At 45.1% G+C, this 20,349-nt stretch overlaps 2 protein-coding genes across 2 annotated transcripts; both read right to left on the minus strand.

Annotated features, from left to right (window-relative positions):
• Positions 1-83: 83 nt before the first annotated feature.
• LOC117740524 (bile salt-activated lipase-like) lies at positions 84-8,795 on the minus strand. The gene is made up of 11 exons (XM_034546981.1): positions 8,730-8,795; positions 8,221-8,368; positions 7,852-7,971; positions 7,573-7,770; positions 7,334-7,464; positions 7,080-7,187; positions 6,845-6,959; positions 6,237-6,423; positions 5,903-6,103; positions 360-569; positions 84-267 (listed from the first exon to the last, which is right to left on the minus strand). Exons 1-11 carry the CDS (start codon positions 8,793-8,795, stop codon positions 84-86), a joined length of 1,668 nt encoding a protein of 555 aa, XP_034402872.1.
• A 2,355-nt stretch (positions 8,796-11,150) lies between these two features.
• On the minus strand, positions 11,151-17,368 carry gtf3c5 (general transcription factor IIIC, polypeptide 5). Its single transcript, XM_034547549.1, has 11 exons — positions 16,743-17,368; positions 15,871-16,069; positions 15,523-15,724; positions 15,253-15,436; positions 13,994-14,098; positions 13,528-13,642; positions 13,251-13,331; positions 12,747-12,835; positions 12,394-12,476; positions 11,646-11,785; positions 11,151-11,456 (listed from the first exon to the last, which is right to left on the minus strand). The coding sequence occupies exons 1-11, from the start codon at positions 16,959-16,961 to the stop codon at positions 11,272-11,274; spliced, it is 1,602 nt and encodes a 533-aa protein (XP_034403440.1). The 5' UTR covers positions 16,962-17,368; the 3' UTR covers positions 11,151-11,271.
• Positions 17,369-20,349: the final 2,981 nt, after the last annotated feature.

The raw sequence follows: 20,349 nt of genomic DNA on the forward strand, positions 1-20,349 counted from the left end.
TTTGTCATCAATTTAATTTGTTAGGGACCAATAGTGATTTGATACTTCAGCTCTATAGGTCACCACTGCGGTTCCACAGGTCTTTATTCTAACATGGTCATGGAAAGGTTGGGTAGGACGCTGGTCCAGAAATGCACATAACGCAATCTCATCTTTTGTTGCACATAGTTATTGTTCATGTTAGAGTTGATCTCCAGGAACTGGTGTGCATCCCTGGTGAATTTAGGCCAGGCAGTGGGCACTCCCGACTCTCCTATGTTGGGGTCCCTGTGGACATAAGAAGAGAAAAGGGCAACTGAAGTGTGACCTAGGTTTGGTTGATATCATGATTCCCATGTCGCATGTCTGCAGAATTATACCCAGTTCTGGCAAAGTTGGTCCAGTAGGCGATGAAGTAGCCAGAGACGTCACGGTGGCGAGGCCAGTACGCCAGCGGTGTAGTGAAAGGCTTTCCAAACACGTACTGCAGGTCATCGGCGTGGTCGGCTCCCATCCAGCTGGGGTACGGCAGGGCAAGGCCGCCCATACGGTTGGGCTCAGAGAATAGGTAGGAGTAGGTACGACCGGTTCTTTGGTGAGACGAGAAAAGAATAGGCATCTGACAATGACTACACCAAGGAGCGGGCTACAAAAATAAAGGTCACATTTAGCACTCTAAACGCTGAATTCTTCTGCAGTTTCTCCAAAGTCTACTTATAATGACAGATGTCGGGTAGTGCAAGTTAATTTCTTGCCGTGCTCCTCACCGTACCAATGCTTGAAGGTACTTTTTGTAGTGAGCCTCGTAAATATGAAATATGTATTATATATTAGGAAACAGTAGGACTTATATTCATGGGGGCTGGATTGTGACATAATCATGAACCTTTTCAGTGGTAAAAAAAAGTGAGAACAATTTAAAAGTAATTAGAAATGATTACATGAACTTAATTTGTATTTAAATTATGCAATCAAATAAATATAATAAAATCATGATTAAATATTACCATATTATGCCATTTAAATGATTAAAAAAACAAAGTCAAATTGCTGAATAACATTTAAAGAAAAGGCCTTAGGGGTGAGGTTGCAGATTACAACTGAATACCCCTCTACTTACCCCACCAATGCCAGCACATTCTCATTTACAACTCATGAAATACGCATTGGCAATAAAAAAATTGGCTTCAAACTTTAAAATTTGAAACTTAATATTAAAAACCTCTCAAGGAAATAAAAATATTGTTTCACTTTGTCAAAAAAACAAAGATGATAGATATTATACCTTCAAGGATCTGGCCAGTTGAACACCTATTTAAATTGATTTTCCTATCTTACAACAATGGCCACTTTTTAGCCAAAATTGCAAAGGTTTGCATCCCCATACTAAAACGAGTTTATCACCTTAACCACAAGGGCTATTTTAATAATGTTGGTGTTAGAATAAATAAAACACTTGTGAGATTAGTTAAGATGTGTAAATGGCAGTATATGTGTCACTGTTAAAAGTAATCGAAGACAGAACCCAGAAAAAATGAAAAAAACAAGAAGAAAAAAAACATTTCCTGGATGAATATCTCTGTAAACGACGCAGATGAATGCTTTGAACTACCATATCATTGCACAATATGTTAACAGTCTCTCTGCAAAGTTTGACTTTGATAAAATGAAGTAGAACATTTTTAGAGCTCCTCCTATGAATCGCCACCTTAACGTGGTGGAGGAGTTTGAGTGGCTCAGTGATCCTGAGAGCTATGTTGTCCGGGGCATCAGCCCCTGGTAGGGTCTCCCAAGGCAAACAGGTCTCGGGGGAGAGCCCAGACTAAGAGCGGTTCAATAAACCCTGATGATAAGTAACCCACGGACTGAAGCTACCTTGCCCGGACAAGGGAAACCGGGGCACCCTCCCGGAGCCAGACCCAGGAGGGGAGCTCGTCGGCGAGCGTCTGGTGGGCGGGCTTTTGCCCATGGGGCCCGGTCGGGCTCAGCCCGAAAAAACACCATGGAGAAGCAGTCACCCTGTGGACCCACCACCGGCAGGGAGAATTATCGGGGTCGGGTGCTATGTAGACCGGGCGGCGAGCCAGGCGGGAGACCTGGGCGGGCCGATCGCCGGCGGCATAGACTAGCTCTAGGGACGTGGAACGTCACCTCACTAGCGGGGAAAGAGCCGGAGCTGGTGCAGGAGGCGGAGCGGTACCAGCTAGATATAGTTGGGCTCACTTCCACGCACAGCATGGGCTCTGGAACCAAGCTCCTGGAGAAGGGTTGGACTTTGTCCTTTTCTGGAGTTGCCCAGGGTGAGAGGCGCCGGGCGGGAGTGGGGATACTCACGAGCCCCCGGCTGAGCGCCGCTGTGTTGGAGTTTTCCCCGGGGAACGAGAGGGTCGCCTCCCTGCGCCTACGGGTTGCGGGGAGTAAGGCTCTGACTGTTGTTTGTGCTTATGCACCGAACAGCATTTCGGAGTATCCGGCCTTCTTGGAGTCGGTGGGAGGGGTCCTGGAAAGGGCGCCGCCTGCCGACTCCATAGTTTCTCCTGGGAGACTTCAACGCTCACGTGGGCAATGACAGAGAAACCTGGCGGGGCGTGATTGGGAGGAACGGCTTGCCCGATCTGAACCCGAATGGTGTTTTGTTGTTGGACTTCTGTGCTAGTCACAGTTTGTCCATAACGAACACCATGTTCGAACATAAGGTGGCTCATAAGTGTACCTGGTACCAGAACACCTTAGGCCGGAGATCAATGATCGACTTTGTAATCGTATCATCTGATCTGCGGCCGTATGTCTTGGACACTCGGGTGAAGAGAGGAGCAGAGCTGTCAACTGATCACCACCTGGTGGTGAGTTGGATCAGATGGCGGGGGACTCGGCTAGAAAGACCTGGCAAGCCCAAACGTGTAGTGAGGGTGAACTGGGAACGTCTGGCAGAGGATCCTGTCCGGGAGGTCTTCAACTCCCACCTCCGGAAGAACTTCTCACAAATCCCGAGGGAGGCTGGGGACATGGAATCCGAGTGGACCTTGTTCAAAGCCTCTATTGTGGACACGGCTGCTCGGGGCTGTGGCCGGAAGGTCATCGGTGCCTGTCGTGGCGGCAACCCGAGAACCCGGTGGTGGACACCGGGGGTGAGGGAAGCCGTCAAACTGAAGAAGGAGGCCTTTCGGGCCTGGCTGGCCCAGGGGTCTCCTGAAGCAGCTGACAGGTACCGGCGGGCCAGAAGGGCTGCAGCGGCGATGGTCGCGGAGGCTAAAACTCGGGCATGGGAGGAGTTCGGGGAGGCCATGGAGAAGGACTTTCGGTTGGCCTCAAGGAAGTTCTGGCAAACCATCCACGGCTCAGGAAGGGAAAGCAGGGTCTACCCCAGGCTGTTCTCAGCAGGGGGGGGGAACTGCTGACCCGGACTGGGGACATCGTCGGGCGGTGGAAAGAGCACTTTGAGGAACTCCTAAACCCGGCCAACATGTCCCCCGGAGAGGGGGCAGCGCCGGAAGACCTTGGGGTGGATTCACCCATATCCCTGGCAGAGGTCGCTAAGGTAGTTAAAAAGCTCCTTGGTGGCAAGGCGCCAGGGGTGGATGAGATCCGCCCTGAGATGCTGAAAGCGCTGGACATTGTTGGGCTGTCTTGGTTGACACGCCTTTTCAGTGTCGCATGGGGGTCGGGAACAGTGCCCATGGACTGGCAGACCGGGGTGGTTGTTCCCATCTTCAAGAAGGGGGACCGGAGAGTGTGCTCGAACTATCGTGGTATCACACTGCTCAGCCTCCCGGGAAAAGCTTATGCCAGGGTGCTGGAGAGGAGGCTCCGACCGCTTGTCGAACCTCAGATTCAAGACGAACAGTGTGGATTCCGTCCCGGTCGTGGAACAGTGGACCAGCTCTTTACCCTCGCAAGATTACTGGAGGGGTCCTGGGAGTTTGCCCAACCAGTTTACATGTGCTTTGTAGACCTGGAAAAGGCTTTCGACCGGGTCCCTCGGGGGTTTTTGTGGGGGGTGCTGCGGGAGTATGGGGTGCCGGACCCGTTGGCACGGGCCATCCGGTCTCTGTACGCCTGCAGTAGGAGCTGTGTTCGTCTTCTCGGTAGTAAGTCAGACACGTTCCCGGTGGGTGTTGGCCTCCGCCAGGGCTGCCCTTTATCACCGGTCCTGTTCGTGACCTTCACGGACAGGATATCTAGGTGCAGCCAGGGGGCGGAGAGGATCCGGTTCGGGAGTCTCGGGATCGCCTCTCTGCTGTTTGCGGATGATGTGGTCCTGTTTACCTCCTCGGACCGTGACCTCCAGCATTCACTGGGGCGTTTTGCAGCCGAGTGCGAAGCGGCAGGGATGAGAGTTAGCACCTCCAAATCTGAGGCTATGGTGCTCTGCCGGAAACCGGCGGATTGCTCCCTCAAGGTGGGGGCAAACTGCCTACCCCAAGCGAAGGAGTTCAAGTATCTCGGGGTCTTGTTCACGAGTGAGGGTAAGGTGGAGCGGGAGATCGATAGGCGGATCGGTGCGACTGCAGCAGTAAAACAGGCGCTGTACCGGTCCGTCTTGGTGAAGAGGGAGCTGAGCCGGAAGGCAAAGCTCTCCATTTACTGGTCGGTCTACGTTCCAACCCTCACCTATGGTCACGAACTCTGGGTCGTGACCGAAAGAACGAGATCTCGGATACAAGCGGCCGAAATGAGCTTCCTCCGTAGGGTGGCCGGGCTCAGCCTTAGAGATAGGGTAAGGAGCTCGGACATCAGGGGGGAGCTTGGAGTCGAGTCGCTGCTCCTTCGTGTCGAAAGGAGTCAGCTGAGGTGGTTCGGGCATCTAGTCAGGATGCTTCCTGGACACCTCCCATTAGAGGTTTTCCGGGCACGTCCAACTCCAACTGGTAGGAGGCCCCGGGGAAGACCGAGGACACGCTGGAGGGATTATATCTCCCGGCTGGCCTTGGAACGCCTCGGGATCCCCCAGAATGAGCTGGAAAGTGCTGCGGGTGAGAGGGAAGCCTGGGTCGGCCTGCTGAACCTGCTGCCACCGCGACCCGACCCCGGATAAGCGGGTGATAATGGATGGATGGATGGATTTTTAGAGGTTTTAGAATATTTTCGCATGTATCATATTTTTTATAATGTGATCATTGTCTCCGCCGCCCCAAGCCCGATTTGAGTCTAAGAACACTCCTTTTAATTGTGAGAGCCTATAAAGAGATTGACAACACTTTAAGCCATAGAAAATCAACACACCTCCACACCTGGTGACGCAGAGGATCTGTTTCGCTGCCACTGAGACCGACCCCACCAGGTACTATAACTCAAGACTTCTGGGGGATACTTCCCTGTGATTCACAGGAAGCTTTCCGTGAAGTGTAGAAGGCAAGATAGTCCTTTCGAAGCCTGAGCTATTCCTCAAAACGTAAGTCATTTCTATGTATAGTCACTGGAATAAATTGTTTCTATGGTTCATATTTTGCTGATGTTTATCTGAGAAGAGATTGGGAGGTTGTGTCTGAATCTGTAGGTTGTGAGGTTTATGGTGCCCTTTGACGTTTGCGTGTCGCAAACTGCTAGCGGTTATGAGGGCTGGGAACGTGGCATAGGATTCATAATTGTTGGCAATTTTCATCTTCATCTTCATGTTTGTTATTTTGGGGATTTTTTTGTTGAGTTGTGTTTTGAGCATGTACAAATGGATTACTTATTATTGTACCCCAGGCTCTGCTGTTTAATATGGTATATAGCATCATTGTATTTGTTCATCATATATTAGTGCAATTTATGTACAACAACTGTCCATAGCTGTGTCTACAGGTAAAGATCACCCCATATGGGGAGCTCTCATCAACAATAAGTAAAAAAGGTTACACCCTGGATGTTAGTCCCCAGCTTCAAAAGGGCTTATAAATAAACTGACAGAGACGTCTGTATAGCTAGATCTTATTCTCACGTGGCGTTGGCAGCATGAAGGTAGAGGGCAGCCTGAGTAGGAACCAGGAAGATGTAGTCCGTTCCAATCGCCACAACGGTTTTCTTGATGGTCTCCCTGTTGGGGTTTGAGCCCCAGGTTGAGGTGTATGTGGAGAAACCGTGGTCCACAGCAGCCTTGCCCTGCTTAGTGTACGAAGCCAGGAGCCTCTTTACGTCATCGCTGAGATCCGGAAGGTTTGAAAATTAGGTTTGATAAAACACCACAGCACCACAGCTCTAACAATAGTACAGCACGCTGCTCATGTTGTATAATGGGCAATGTTTAACAACATTATCAAACGGCTTAAACTCACATAGGGGTGTCCAACAGTTGGGAGTTGATTGAAGGAACATCTAAGCCAGTGAAGAAATGTCCGTCCATGTCGTTGACTCCAGCAATGTAGTCGATCTCAGCAGCATTGTGGAACAATTTGGAAGGCTCATCCGGCAGGAAGTCGCCATCGATCACAGGAGACAGGAGCAAGTTGTGGAGAATTGGGTCTGAGAGAAACAGATACAATGAGATACCTACCATATACATCTCTAACTGTATGTTTTATACATAACTGGTATTCTAAGTTCCCATTTGCTAGATCTGCTGTTGGTATGCTTCAAATGCAATAGGCCAATAGCTGTTTGAGGTCTGGATGGTGTTTTGGGGTCAAGTTCCCATTTAAATTTAGCGCATATTTTGAATGAATTTTTAGAAAAAAGGCAAAAGGAAAATGCTAATTATTGCCATCCACTTCTGTAATGTAAGCATTATGAGTTGGCCGCATCAAGAGCAGTTTCTCTGATGAGGATCCAATGTACCCTTGCAGAAGAAGGGGGCTGACTTTTTCTTCTATCCATATTCTGGGAGAAAGTGTCACAATGTCTCAAATTTAAATGTAAAGTAAACTGTATGGAGTGCTGTCCTTACGATCAGGTGAGCTGGACAAACTGAGAGTGCCGGCCAGCGTAAGCTGCGCAGGATCAGTCATCTTCAAACAGGAAGCCATAGTCTGATCCGTGGGGCAGCCGACCGTCACAGCAATCTGGGGAGAAGGTTTAAATATGCTTGAATTGTCTACCAGCCCTGAAGTTATACCGCGCTAACTATTCCACAAAAGTGCTGCACAGAAGAAATAAAACATGTCATAGTAGCTGTTGTGCACCTCTTCACTGAACCTGCGGGGGTTCTTGTTGATAGCCCATGGGCAAATGGCGACGCCACTCTGGGAGATGGCTCTCTTGAACAGCCCTTTGTTGTGGGGAGTGATAGTCTGTGGGCAGTTATAAGACACATGTCAGTATGTTTTTGAGGTTATTTTTAAACAAAGTTAGATTCAAATTTACAAACTGTGAATTGAATTTGAGTTTCATATCCATCATCTGTCTACACCTAGAATGAAACGAGAGAGCTTCTGACCTGGAAGCTGACACTAGCTCCGCCTGCAGACTCTTCCGAAGATGGTGATGTGTCGGGGTCTCCTCCGAACGAGCGGATGTTCCTGTGCACCCAGGCGATGGCCGCCTGCTGGTCCCACAGACCGTAGTTTCCTTTCAGGTGTCATATTTTTCATTCAGTCGTGGAACTTTTCTTTTAATGGTGCAATACATCAAATTCTAATTCTGTCACTGTTGTGATCAAAATAAACTGTCTCCTACCAGGTAAGTCAGATTCTCCAGTGCTCAGGAAGCCAAGGGTGCCCACACGGTAATTCAACGTCACCACAATAACATTTCCTCTGTCTGCAATCTCCTGCCCGCTGTACAGATAGTTGTCCAGGAAGTTGGCACCCATCGCGCCTCCGACAAGGAAGCCTCCCCCATAGATCCAGATCATAGCGGGCAGATTAGAGGACACTAGAAGACAGAGAAAATGGGAGCCAGTAGTAGTGTGGATCTTTTACGGATGACAGTCTGTGGACTTCTCTCAGTCTTTACCTGAGCGGCCGTGAGGAACCCAGATGTTCAGGTAAAGACAGTCCTCACTGCCTCTGGTATCGGTCAAGATCAAGTTCACCTGCATGCATCTGTTCCTGTACTCGGTGGCCTTCAGAACACCTGATGAGAGACACGCGGTGTAAGAGCAGGGTAAGACATACATCATACAGTTTGAGCTCATTTACCCGCGATAGCGAGAAGATGAAACATTTTCATTGAATTCAATTCAAGGTAAAAGAGAAAGAGTGACACATTTGGCAATTGGGACTTACAGCTATGATTGCTAAAGAAGCGCACATATGTGTGAATTCATCACGTGAGGCATTCGTGTAAACTCCAATGTGTGAGAAGTTTAGTCATTCTACCCACCGTCCCAGCCCGGGTGACGTTTTGGTTTCTCAAACCTTCCAGGGATGTCAGCAAAGGGAATCCCCCTGAATACGTCCATGTGACGGCGGAACCCGAGACGGATGTTCTCGCCCTGCACCATACCTCCCTCTGTGTAGACCACCTCGAGCTAGAGAAGTTAAACACAAACACCTTCATTTACTTCACATAAAACTACACCAAATGATGTGTGCCATGCGTCATTTAGATTGTAATTGTCTGTTTCCTTGTGGCATGTTTTGCAAAAACATTTGAAGAATGCTTATTATAAATAACTAGAAATATCTTGTGACACAAAGGTATGAAGAGTTTTTCCCTTCACAATAGAATGTGTATATATGTATATATAATTCCTACTTTCTTAAGATCAGAAGCTAAATTTCAGGAAGTATAGCACTCTTCACACTAAACACTATGTATGTAGATACTGAACAGAGCACTTGAACACACGGTTCTTCGGATACACTAGAAAAAAAATTTGTGATACTTACAGAGGTCGCGGAGACCGCCTCCAGAAACACGATAAACGCTACCAATATCCCCAGCTTCGCCATCATGACCAAACTGTGACAACCAAGTTGATGGTCGCCCAGGCTTATATAGAAGAAGACACCTCCTCTAAACAACATCTGACTAGTGTGCAAACTGGTCATATGTTGTTTAGTGCCCCTGCTTTTCCAACTGTTACATAACACGTAATATTTTTAATCACTGTTTGTCCACAACACTTTCCATGGATTACCTCTAACGCATTAAAACCTCTCTGTTTGAACCAAACCAACATACTGTATGTAGCGATCAAACAAAGATTCAGGCCAACTTCTAAACATCTGTTTTTTTTGTGGACATTGGCAAAAGAACGTGAATAAATAGTGACATATTTCATTAATCCGTTCTTTTCTCATCACACATGAAGAACTAGTTTCACCACCTTCACCCCACATGATCGCCACAACTGCCAACCTGACAGTGAAGTTGTGTAAGGTTCGGCCATGGCAATGGACCAACCCTGTCATGACTTTAATGCTCTTTTACATCAAGTAGTGCATAGTTCAATAGTAATGGCAGATAAAAAGGGAGAAAGAAAGGGGGCCTCCTTCTCTTCTGCTTTGATGAAGCCATTTGACTCGGTTGAAGGTTTCCTCTCGACAAAGGTCAAGAAGTAGTTTAGGATCTTGGCCATTAGGTTTGAGTCACCATTTAAAAGTGACGCATCATGAAAAACTCACTTTGTCAGTCCACCATTTTTTCTCAATTGAAGCAGACTGGGCTTTTTTGCTTTGGGGGATTAAAAGAGACGGTACGAGGAAAATAATGTGTTTTTATGAATAAAAATACAAACCTGAAAATGAGCATATGTCCCCATTAAAATTGAAATGTGAACGGAATGGAAATTATGGAATAATTAATTTCTATAATATATCCCCAAAGCCCGAGGTGTTGTGTTTTGGCTTTAGGAAGGTTTTGAGATACTTAGTGGATTAAAAAAACCTCTGCTGAGTTGACACAGCTGTCCAACTGGACTCAAAGTCACACAACTGCAGCCAATTCAAATAGTAAGGAAGTAGCTCCTCGTTTCATGCATGACCCTTTTTGCATTAGAGCTGGACTCCAATACCTTCCCCCCGAGATGGAAGCACGGGCACGTTCTACCACGAACCACCAGGAAGACGCAATGCAGTTGAGTTTATTGCACTTTTAATCAACTATACTGTCTGGGTTTTTACTCTCTTGCCTCCTGGATTGTCAAGATGTTGCCCTTTAACTCCATCTATAATAATATAATATAATAATCACTGTTAAATCAAGAATACACAGTATGTACAGGATGTGACCGCTACATAGCAATTCCAATGTTGTGCATCTCTTGCGTCGTGAATTCCAGTGTAGTTTCTCAAGCAAAAACATAATTACAAAGAACAGTGGCGGCTGGTCAATAGAGGGCCCCACCCACCTTGAGCCACAAGTATAAAAATATTATAATTATATTTAGAAATTATACAAATTGTCAATATTTGTATTTTGGAGATATGGAATATACCCAGTAATATTTGTAAAATAGGATGACTGCGCAACATATATGCTTTTCCTGCACCTCCTCTCCGCCTGTCTGCGTGTATCAGCTGCGTTGGGGCCGAATCGTTCTGGCCCACAAGAGATGGGTCTAAGAAGCAGTTTAGCCAATTACTGATTAAAGATATAAATGAGTGATATACAATTCAGCCAATCAGCGTCCTTGAATAGGTTCAGCTGCGCGCTCTCGTCAGGCGCTTTTTCTTTTCTTTTTTAACGACATGACGGCGAGCGCGAGCACTTCTCTTCCAAGAAGACCCGACTCTGTAAAATCAACGGGGACAGATCCAGCATGGACAGTTACGGGAGTAAGAAAACGAAGCACTTGTTGGAAGAATTAAGAAAACATGAACACCAGGACACACACGATAACTCCGTCAAGCAGCCATATTGGGCGAAGTGAACGTCACTACCAGCTGGACGACGGACACGGGATGAGGTGAAGAAACACAATGAGGATAAAAACAGGCACACTTTAACCCTAACAAGGTTCATCTTAATATTTACACGTTCTACTAGATTTTATATATATAGATATATGCGTGATTAATATTATACGATAGTTATGTTATTATAATATATTGATATGTATAATTACATTAGATGGTATTTATATATCATATACTGAGTATTATGATATATATTAATATACTGAATTGTATGAATAAGATGTCCTTATTATGTCAGTGTTGGAATAAATGTTCAATATTTAACTACAAAGTAGAAATGCGTGTTTGATACTGGGGTGTTTACTGAAATTGATTAGATGGCCCTAACAAAAATAAATTCCACCAGCCGCCACTGACAAAGAATATATGGTTCTTACACAAGACACTACAACTATTTCCATTTTTATTTCCATTTAAGTAAAAAAAAAACAATTGAAACATATCACCTTTGACAAACAAGTTAAATATTAACACATTCCAAATCAACGTCATCAAAATGGCAGTGATTTTTTTACATGTAATCCAGAATTTCTGTCTCCATCTCGTTTTCGCTGCCCTCCGACGGCTGAAACTCATCCTCATCATATTCGTCTTCGTCGTCCTTGTTCTCGTCTTCCGGCAACTCGTCCTCTTCATCCTTATCTCTCTCCTTATTCAGGCCTATTCGTCTGCGTTTCTTGGGGAATTCCGGCAACGCTGGGGGAAAGAAATAACTTCAGTTAACCAAACAAAAGGCGCACCAGACAACACGCTTATAACCACGGCGTTCGGTGGCCATGTTGCGTCTATGGTAAGAGGAAAGTGCTTTATCGGTGCGAGTGTCAGCAGGTCATGTGGGATCACGCGCGCTCGTGAATGAGGGCGTGTGCTGGGTATGTTCCGTACATGGTCTCTGGGCTCGGATGATCTTCTTGATCATGGCTGAGATTATGTCCCTCAGCTTGTCCGTGGTGCCGAGAACACACCAGCCGTCCCGCTCGTCGCATACCTGCTCATCGGCCATCTGCTGAACCTCCTGTTTGATGCTGGAGACACACAGGGGTTAAAACGTCAGTAGAATATACGTGTGTTTTCTTTTTCTGATACTTTATACTTCTACTCCAATACCAATTTAGTTTTTTTTTTACTTCCCTCATATATTCATTTTGATAACTTTAGTTTCTTCGCAGAGTTGGATTTATGATATAAATAAATATGTATTATTATTACCACAGGTAAAGATATAATTTTATTGTTCCCCGGGGGGGAATTCACAAGCTACCGAGCTGTGTGTAAAGTAATAAGATTAGTCCCATCGCTATCAGCTGCTACATTAAAGCCAGGGTGGGTAATCTTCTTCAAAAAATATTTGTATTGTATGTGTTCAGTTTCTCATAACATCCAGACAGTAATCAAAGAATCAAATGCTCAGACATCATTTTTTTTTTTTAAATTGCAGTCATTTCTAATTGCTGGATCACTTTCTAATCACTTTCTTCTTCTTACCGTCAACAATGAGCCTTTTTAATTTATTTTTTAAATCGCTTAAAACCAAATTCATAACACTACTCATTTCCAACTTTTTGCACAAAATGTTTTCAGCATGTGTACTTGTTATATAATTAGCATTACGTAACGAGGAACTGGAACGTACCATTCCACATGCAAATCACAGAGCTGGTAAAACATCTGTCTGTGAGGAGGCAGCATGCCCTCTCTGAAAATGTAGGACGACTCCTGTGGAGGTGAAACTACGGTCAGTCGGTACAGCCGCCGATATCGTACAGTTCTCGCCTGATGAAAGTTTTCTTTGACTATGACAGGCCATTTTATACTTCCTCGCATTTGACACATTTAGGCTCACGGAGACATGACATTATTATTTGAATAATACAGACAAAATATGAAATCTAAGCATGAAAGATTTTTGAAGAGCTTGAAACTAGCATGTTAGCGCTGTGCTAACATTGTAACAACTACAGTAGGTGACACTGGACTATCGCCCACCTTCTGCTGGAAAGTGATCGGGACTGGATCTCGACTGGAGCTGGGCCCCTCCTGAGTTGGAAGCTCCATCACACTAGCTGCCTGCGGACCTGGAAGAAAAAGAAATAAACGTTAATTTTCTAAACAAGTTGTCAGTTGACCTTGGCAACAGCAGCAGAGAGGTCGGACAGCGGAGACAAACGCACATCAAGGTTTGAACTGTTTATTGCAGCGGTATGCAAAGTACGCTTGATGCGTGAACCTGAGATACACCACATTTAATGAACATGAACACACATTCAAAATTCACAAAAAACTAAACTAGATGTACAGGTGGAGGCTGGGAAGGTGGAAGGAGTTACATTTCTTCAACCAGTGAACGGACGTGACCATATTTGGACTGCGGAGGAGTGACGTAGAGACTCTGCATACTGCTGGTGGACATACGTGACTGGATTGTGTATCAATTATGTGATTGTGTACGTTTCTCGTGTAAGTTTGATCTGAATCCATTCACAGACTCACCTGATTTGTTGAATGTGATCGGCAGACTGTAGTTCAGGGCACTCCTCTTGGCTTTCACTGGTATGTCAGATAATAAATACCCTAAAAGTAGGAAGACAGAGGAACCAACAGTCAGTGTCTTGAATTTTCATGAAGACTATGAAGGATATCACTGAATTGGCACAGACACTTTTTGCTTTACCTTTGATGCAAAAAAAACCCAAAAGAACTCTGAACAGAAGTCAGGATATGATACATTTGAATGACTCCTCTTCCAGTAACTGGCTCAGGCTCTTACCGTGTTTGGTGCTACAGCGGATCCTAAAGTCCAGTATCTGGTAGTTCTTGGATTCTGGGCTCTTTCGGGGGTCGTAGCCCAGCCTCACCCACAGACTCCTCCAGGGTCCCGTCACCTTCAAGAGCAAATCTCAGGGTTAATTTAAGAAAAGGTTGCTTCTCCCTTTTAATTTGAGAACATTTCCATTGTGACATAAATGGGACTTCATTATTCCGTGAAAGCAGATAACAGAATGTGGGAGTTACTCTACAAATGTAAGAGGAGTGGAATAAAATGTACACTTGTACAATAAAATACAAATGTAAATGTAATAACTTTCCTTCACATTTACATATGAATAGATTTTCAGCTTTGGAATCTATTTCGACAGAGTTTTCCATTTTCCCTCTGAGGCTTAGTCCATGTGTCCTTTCCACCTGAAAATGCACCCACACACTTTACCAGGCCCACCGTGTCCTCAGCTCACCATGTAGTAGGCGAAGACGGGCAGCAGCAGTTTCAGTTTATCAGGGTGGATGTTGATGTTGGCCTTGACTGCATTTCGTGACCAGATGTGTCGGCTCTCAAACATCTAGGCAAAAAAGGTTTGGTTTCAGATAAGATAAAAAGTTATTCCATTCCATTATCCGAGCCGCTTATCCTATTTAGGGTTACGTGGCGCTGGCGCCGATCCCAGCTGCCATTGAAGGCGGGGTTCACCCCCGGATAGGTTCATGGCAGGTCACATATAGAGACAGACACCCATTCACTCTCACATTCACACCTACGGGCAATTTAGAGTTCAATTAACCTGCATGTCTTTGGACTGTGGGAGGAAGCCGGAGAACCCGGAGGGAACCCACGCCGACACGGGGAGAACATGCAAATTCGGCGTTTAAAAATAAAAGTTATACTCATGTAAAATGATATAACAACTTTTTCCGAGATCAAACAGTCATTCCTTGAATGAAAACTGTTATTTATGATGGTTTGGCTACAGTAGTTTTTAAGTTATTAAAAAGGAGCTCAGTGGCGTTTTTGACCCCCTAGTGGACCACTATGTTACACATTCCTGCCAATACTGTCACACCAGTCCACTGATCTACGACGCGGCAGAAACGCAGCACTGCACCAGAAGAGCAGAGAGGGAGGGTCTGCAAGCCGGCAGACGTAGAAGTAGTCGACGCAGGTTTCAAATGGTTTGTGAGGAAGGAAAGGAACGGGCGCGTTGGTTGGGCCTCAAGGGAGACACACGGTGGCTTTTGGTAAATAACACAAAGTAAACGGATACTCTGACACTTTCCACATGCTCCATTTCCCAGCATGCACGCCGAGAGATGGAAAACATTTTGTTTAAACTATTTCTATGGAGAACAGAACAGGGGGAGAAAAATATTACGGCTTGGCTCAACGATTGCCTTTTTTTAATCGTTTAATACATCTAATTTTCTTGTATAAATATCAGAAAATATTAATTCTTTCCCAGAGACTAACGTGATGTCATAAAAATGCGATCCGTGGTCTGAATCAAAGAACGATTTCATTTAAAACGATGTGAAACGGAGAAAGGAAGCACATCCTGCCACTGGGTAACCAACCAGCTGGAACCAAAACATTTATGACATTTTTGCTTCACAAAGGACGAACATCAGAGTGCCTCCTGGTTCTAAATGACTCTTCGGTCACACTAATGACCCTGGTAACCACAGGGCTTGTTGTGCTTCCAGTAACCACACTCACACGCACCTTTCTCAATTGTTCCTCGACCTGCTTGTCTTTCTCCTTCACACACACTCGTGCCCAGTTGGCCTTGGCTGCCTCGAGGCACTCGGTGGGCACGGTGGGATCCGCGAAGCTGACAAAAATGGCGTTGTGGGGCCGGCGAGCTCGATTCAACCCAATAAAGTTGTTCCTGCTGATGGGCACCTGGCTGTAAACGGAAAAGGAGGAGCCATATTATGAATAGATTCCCGATAAGCCGCATCACAGTGACATTATCACGACATATGCCCTCACGGTGAACGCTGATAGATGTCGGGCCGGTAGTAATAGTCCACAGGAGAGTCGAGGCGGGAGAAGCTGGCTGGTGGGAGGAAGAGGGGCATGGGCTGGTGAAAGAACTCTTGATTCTCGGATTTACGGAGGATGATCTTGTTGTACAAAGAGATGTCTTCTCCGCCTTCTGAGTGCACAGCGAGGCACTGAAAGTCCGCCATCCCTGCAGAAACACAACCAACTTAATCCTTTCATTTCTTCATACATCAGTACATTTTTTGAGATGTTAAAATAATGGACAAAAAAAACTCAATATTACACAATTCAAGAAAAATATCTTTGACGGTCGTTGAAAGGAAACAATCTCACCTTGGAATTTGTACGTCGTTCCTATGATTCCGAGTATCTCCATGTGGATCTTAGCGTCCGTGGGGTCCTTTTTCCGCACGCGCCGGCGCACTTTGAGGACGAGGTTGCTCGATGGGAAGCGGTTTCCGCACAGAGAGTGACAGAAAGGGTCCTGAGGTCGGAAGCGCAGCTCAAGACGCCTGTTGGGGTGAGCGTAGGTCTGTGGGAGCCACAGGAAACGCAGACAGGAGTCAGATTAGTGCAGCAAAGATGTTGACAGGTATGAACTCACAGAACAGCTACTTGACGTTTAACTTTATTCACTTTCAAAAAACAAAACCGTTACAAACCATTAAGCCCTCCTCGCTGCCTCAAGATAAAAAGCAGGAACCATCTTAATAGTTTAAAAATGGTATTTGTCTATTTATGTATATTGGACTGAGTATGTGAAACCAATGTTTAGTTGTATTTTTGATATCCTTGTGTTATTTACATTGGTTTAACCATTTGTTAAAATGATGTTTGCTTTGTTTTATTTCTTAAATTTACTTTCATGTTGAATTGTTTAAATATAAAAAAAGACCGTAGAAGAATTGAAATCCCTTACAAAGGAAAACTGTCAACCTAAGACATATATTTAGATTTTTTTTGTAGAGCAACTTTCCAGACCAAAGGGGCTTTACACATAAAAAATAAATAAATAAATCACGTCACAAAACATAACAAAATGATAGTTCGAATGCATGACGTAACATGTAAATAAAATAAACAATGAATATTTGCATGTAGCATTTTGTCTGAATATCTTGATATTCAGACAAAATGTCAGTGTAATTCAAACACTTATTGTGATACCATTACACAATTAATAATGTGAAGCACGGCCCGCTTACTTTGGACACTCCTTTTTCACCCCCGAGAGTGTCCAGCATCTTGTCCACACTCTGGACCACCGCCGGATACTCCACGCACACCAGCTTGTTGTCCCACAGCTCCACCCGGGACGAGCTGCCGGGCACGTCGACGTCTTCCGTCGGACAGGAGAGAGTGAGCTCTTTCAGGGTGAAGTCCAGCTTCGGCCCTATGGAGTCCGCCATGTCGGCTGTATTCATTGTACTGTTCACGCGGCCATGATGTTAACACCCCACGAACGTTGGAAAACATATATGTGCGCGCTCCCGCGGCGGTGGTTGCAGCGGAGGGGTATCTAGTGTGCAGGTGTAAAATAACGCCGGGCGGAAACAAATGCGCACTCGTATAGTTCCGGGGGTTACACTCAACACATCAGACTCGTGTTATTCCTTTTCCGATATCGAAAAGGCGTGGAGCATCATCTTATTCAAAGTCAAACATTTAAATGTAGCCATAACGGATCATTTCTCTTACCTTCATGTCTAAAAAATAAAAAGTCATGACGTGCACTAGATAGCCTTTAAGATTGTATTATAAATATGTCCCTTTATCTTGTAAAAAAAATAAATACATTATGCAAGTAACATATTGTCACACTTTCTCTATGTCCCCTTAACCCCTCCTCCGCACAATCTTATATTTGTAATTTAAATTTAAAATAGTCACAACGAATTCAATGTACATGTTTGGCCACGTGGTGGCGATGTAAAACCAAAAGAAATGCGGGCATGTGAGTCTGTGGGAAAAGCATGGGAGGGAAATGTTGTCTGTGATAAAAGCTTGCCCCCCCCCCCCCTCCTCAAAGTTCAACAACTCAAGTAACTGAATCATCTTGAATGCCCCGAGTCTATATGAATCATCAGTGGATTCATCACTACTTCATATGGAGGATTGGTTATTTAACAGCCACTATTTGTGTTCCCAGAAGGTGACATCCAGTGTTTTCAGAGGGCGCTTGGTAAAGAAGATTTATGTGCTGTCCCTCCCAGACAAAATCCCTCCCAGATACTGTCAACAGACTGTCATCCCCTCAGAGAAGACAGAGGACTTTGAAGAAACTGTTGTGTTTACCAACTTATTTAAGATGCTGTTCTATAGGCAATTTTATAGTCTGATGTCACGCTGTGTTTACTTAGATTCTAGTTTGTCTTCTTCTCTCACGCCTTAAGGAGGTGCAAGGCTTAACATTTACAATGTGGGCCTGTCGCCGTCTCACGTTCACTTTTTTTTCTTTTCTTTTGTAATCACCTTTATTTTAGTTGAAGAATTCGTTTTTTGTTTTAGTATTATGTTTATCTTATTGTTTTCTTGAACAACAGTCTGACATTTTGGTGAAATATTTTTATATTAAGGCCTATGTTCCTGCGTGGAAAATGTGGCGGTCATTTGGAGATTGTGATGCTGACCTTTTAATCAACTACAACGTTATCTTTTTCACAACGTCTCTTTCACACATGAAGAAATAAAACATGCACAGCACAGGCAACAAGTGGACGTTGTTGTTTAGGGTTCCAGCGTGTGTGCTAAGCTAGGCTAAGCAACTGCTGCATCAAGCCCTGTAAAGGATACGCAGAGATTCAAGTTATGATTTTCTCTTCCGACTTGTACACCTTAACTTGACGACTTGTTATGTACAATTGCGGGGTTTTATTTACTTAACTTTTTCCAGGCTCTTGACTTACGAGATGAGAGTGAACTGTCAAATAATATATTTAGTCTTAGTTTTTTATCAAAACAACTTCAGTAAGCGACATAACAAATAAACAATCTAAATAAACCAGGTGTGTAAAGTGAAGCTTGCATTCCTCTGACTTCATGTGTTATTATGTACAATCTTAAATCCATCCATCCATCCATCCATTTTCAATACCGCTTATCCTCATTAGGGTCGCGGGGGCGCTGGAGCCTATCCCAGCTGACATAGGGCGAAGGCAGGGGACACCCTGGACAGGCCGCCAGTCCATCGAGGGCAAATCTTAAATCCTTTAATAGTAATATTTCTGAGTAAATACAATATTCTAGGCTGAAAAATCCATGCACCATCCTCTTTGCTTACTTTTCTTTTCTTTCTTTTTTTACACCTGCAAGCCTCCTCTTAAATTTAAAGTCACATCGCTCTGAACTGTGGGTAATTCCCTCAGGCAAACCTTCTGTGTGTTCCAATAACCATATTAGGATACTAACATAATATTTAGTTTGCCAGGAAATAAAGATCTAATGTGTCCCAATATGCCAAATGCATTATGACAAAAAAGACCAGGATGTCCCACTATATCCTGTCACATATGAGGAAGTAGTATGTCCCAATTAATTGCAACAGTAAACCTACTTTGTAAAAGGCGGCTTCAGTGTGCGTTGAACGTGCGGGTTGGAACGCAGAAATGCAAACGTACGCAAAGTGTGCATGAGGGGCTACAAATGCCTCTTTAACTTTGCAGGTACATGCCTCAAAGTCTGCGGTGCCTTTGACTCGTCACGGCAGCCAAGTTAATGCCCGGGTGTGATCGGTAACATTAATGGTGGCTCACCGGAGGACACACAAGGCTCACCGGGAGAGCTGGAGAGAAAGGAATCGTCCTAACGCCATCAGCTACACCTGCGCTTGTCTTGCTATGACATGGTGAGACCAGATTTATTGCTACCTCCACCTTTTGAAAGAAGAATATCCTCGAGGATATTAGGAAACCTTGGACCCCCTTTGTCTGTTTGTTTTTTTTTGGGGGGGGGGGAGAAGTGCATACAAATTCTGACATATGTGTTCACTACTTGTTCTTGTGGCAATGGTTTCTATTCATGGGAAATTGAAGCAGCTTTGTGAACACCATCAGGGCTTCAATAAAGACATGGTCATGTGTTTTGTGGGCGGGGACAGGAAGCACCCATGGCTCTGACTGACAATCTGTTGTGTGCTGTGGTGAAGTCAGGATTTTTCATGATCACTCTCCTTCTGTTTTCTGTTTTCTTTTTTCTTTTGCTCTCGTCGCAGCGAATGTTGGTGCTATCTCAGTCGAGGGCCTGTCCGCTCCTCCCTGCGGCTCTGATGGCGTGTTCCGGCAGTTGCAGTGTGGGGAGGCCGTGATAAGGTTATCAGACAGCCTCTTACTCTGAAAGAGCCTGCTGTCCTCAGATTTCACCCCTTTTCGCTCCCACTCCCTCTGACTTCTCACCCAGGCACGTGTCGCCCCTCTCCTGTCAGCGTCGGCTCCTCCGTCCTCTGGACCTGCAGCCGGCTGTTCTGTGGTTGGACAGGCGTTCTGTATGCATGGCCGTGTTTGAACGTGTGACGTAGCCCGTAGGCCAAGCCTACGTAGACTCGTCACTGTCTGTGGGCAAAGCTCACCGACTGCTGTTGCTGCACTCTTGTAAAGTGGTTCAAGCGGCTTCGACGTGGAGATCCTGCCACCGCACGAGCTGTTTGATTTAGATGCAGCTCTCAAAATACACACTGGCTGAATAAGTCTTTGCACTATGAACATAACAATCAAAGAGGGATTTTGTTTCCCTGTTTTACTTGATTAACTTGACCTGGAAATGAAAAAAGGATCCAGTCATTTCTGAGGGAAATAGCCAGTTCTTCAGCTTTGAGGT

Source organism: Cyclopterus lumpus, chromosome 12 (assembly GCF_009769545.1).
Source record: "Cyclopterus lumpus isolate fCycLum1 chromosome 12, fCycLum1.pri, whole genome shotgun sequence".
Taxonomy (NCBI): domain Eukaryota; kingdom Metazoa; phylum Chordata; class Actinopteri; order Perciformes; family Cyclopteridae; genus Cyclopterus; species Cyclopterus lumpus.

Bases quoted from the DNA above. Each gene is read 5' to 3' on its own strand.
- LOC117740524 (XM_034546981.1), bottom strand. From the start codon at position 8,795: ATGATGGCGAAGCTGGGGATATTGGTAGCGTTTATCGTGTTTCTGGAG. The intron at 7,771-7,851 runs GTAAAGACTGAG...TCTGTCTTCTAG, and splicing joins GGTTCCTCACGGCCGCTCAG to TGTCCTCTAATCTGCCCGCT. The intron at 6,104-6,236 runs GTGAGTTTAAGC...TCCGGATCTCAG, and splicing joins CAACTGTTGGACACCCCTAT to CGATGACGTAAAGAGGCTCC.
- gtf3c5 (XM_034547549.1), bottom strand. From the start codon at position 16,961: ATGAATACAGCCGACATGGCGGACTCCATAGGGCCGAAGCTGGACTTC. The intron at 14,099-15,252 runs GTGCGTGTGAGT...TTTTTTGCCTAG, and splicing joins TCGAGGAACAATTGAGAAAG to ATGTTTGAGAGCCGACACAT. The intron at 13,332-13,527 runs GTAAGAGCCTGA...TCCTACTTTTAG, and splicing joins CCGCTGTAGCACCAAACACG to GGTATTTATTATCTGACATA.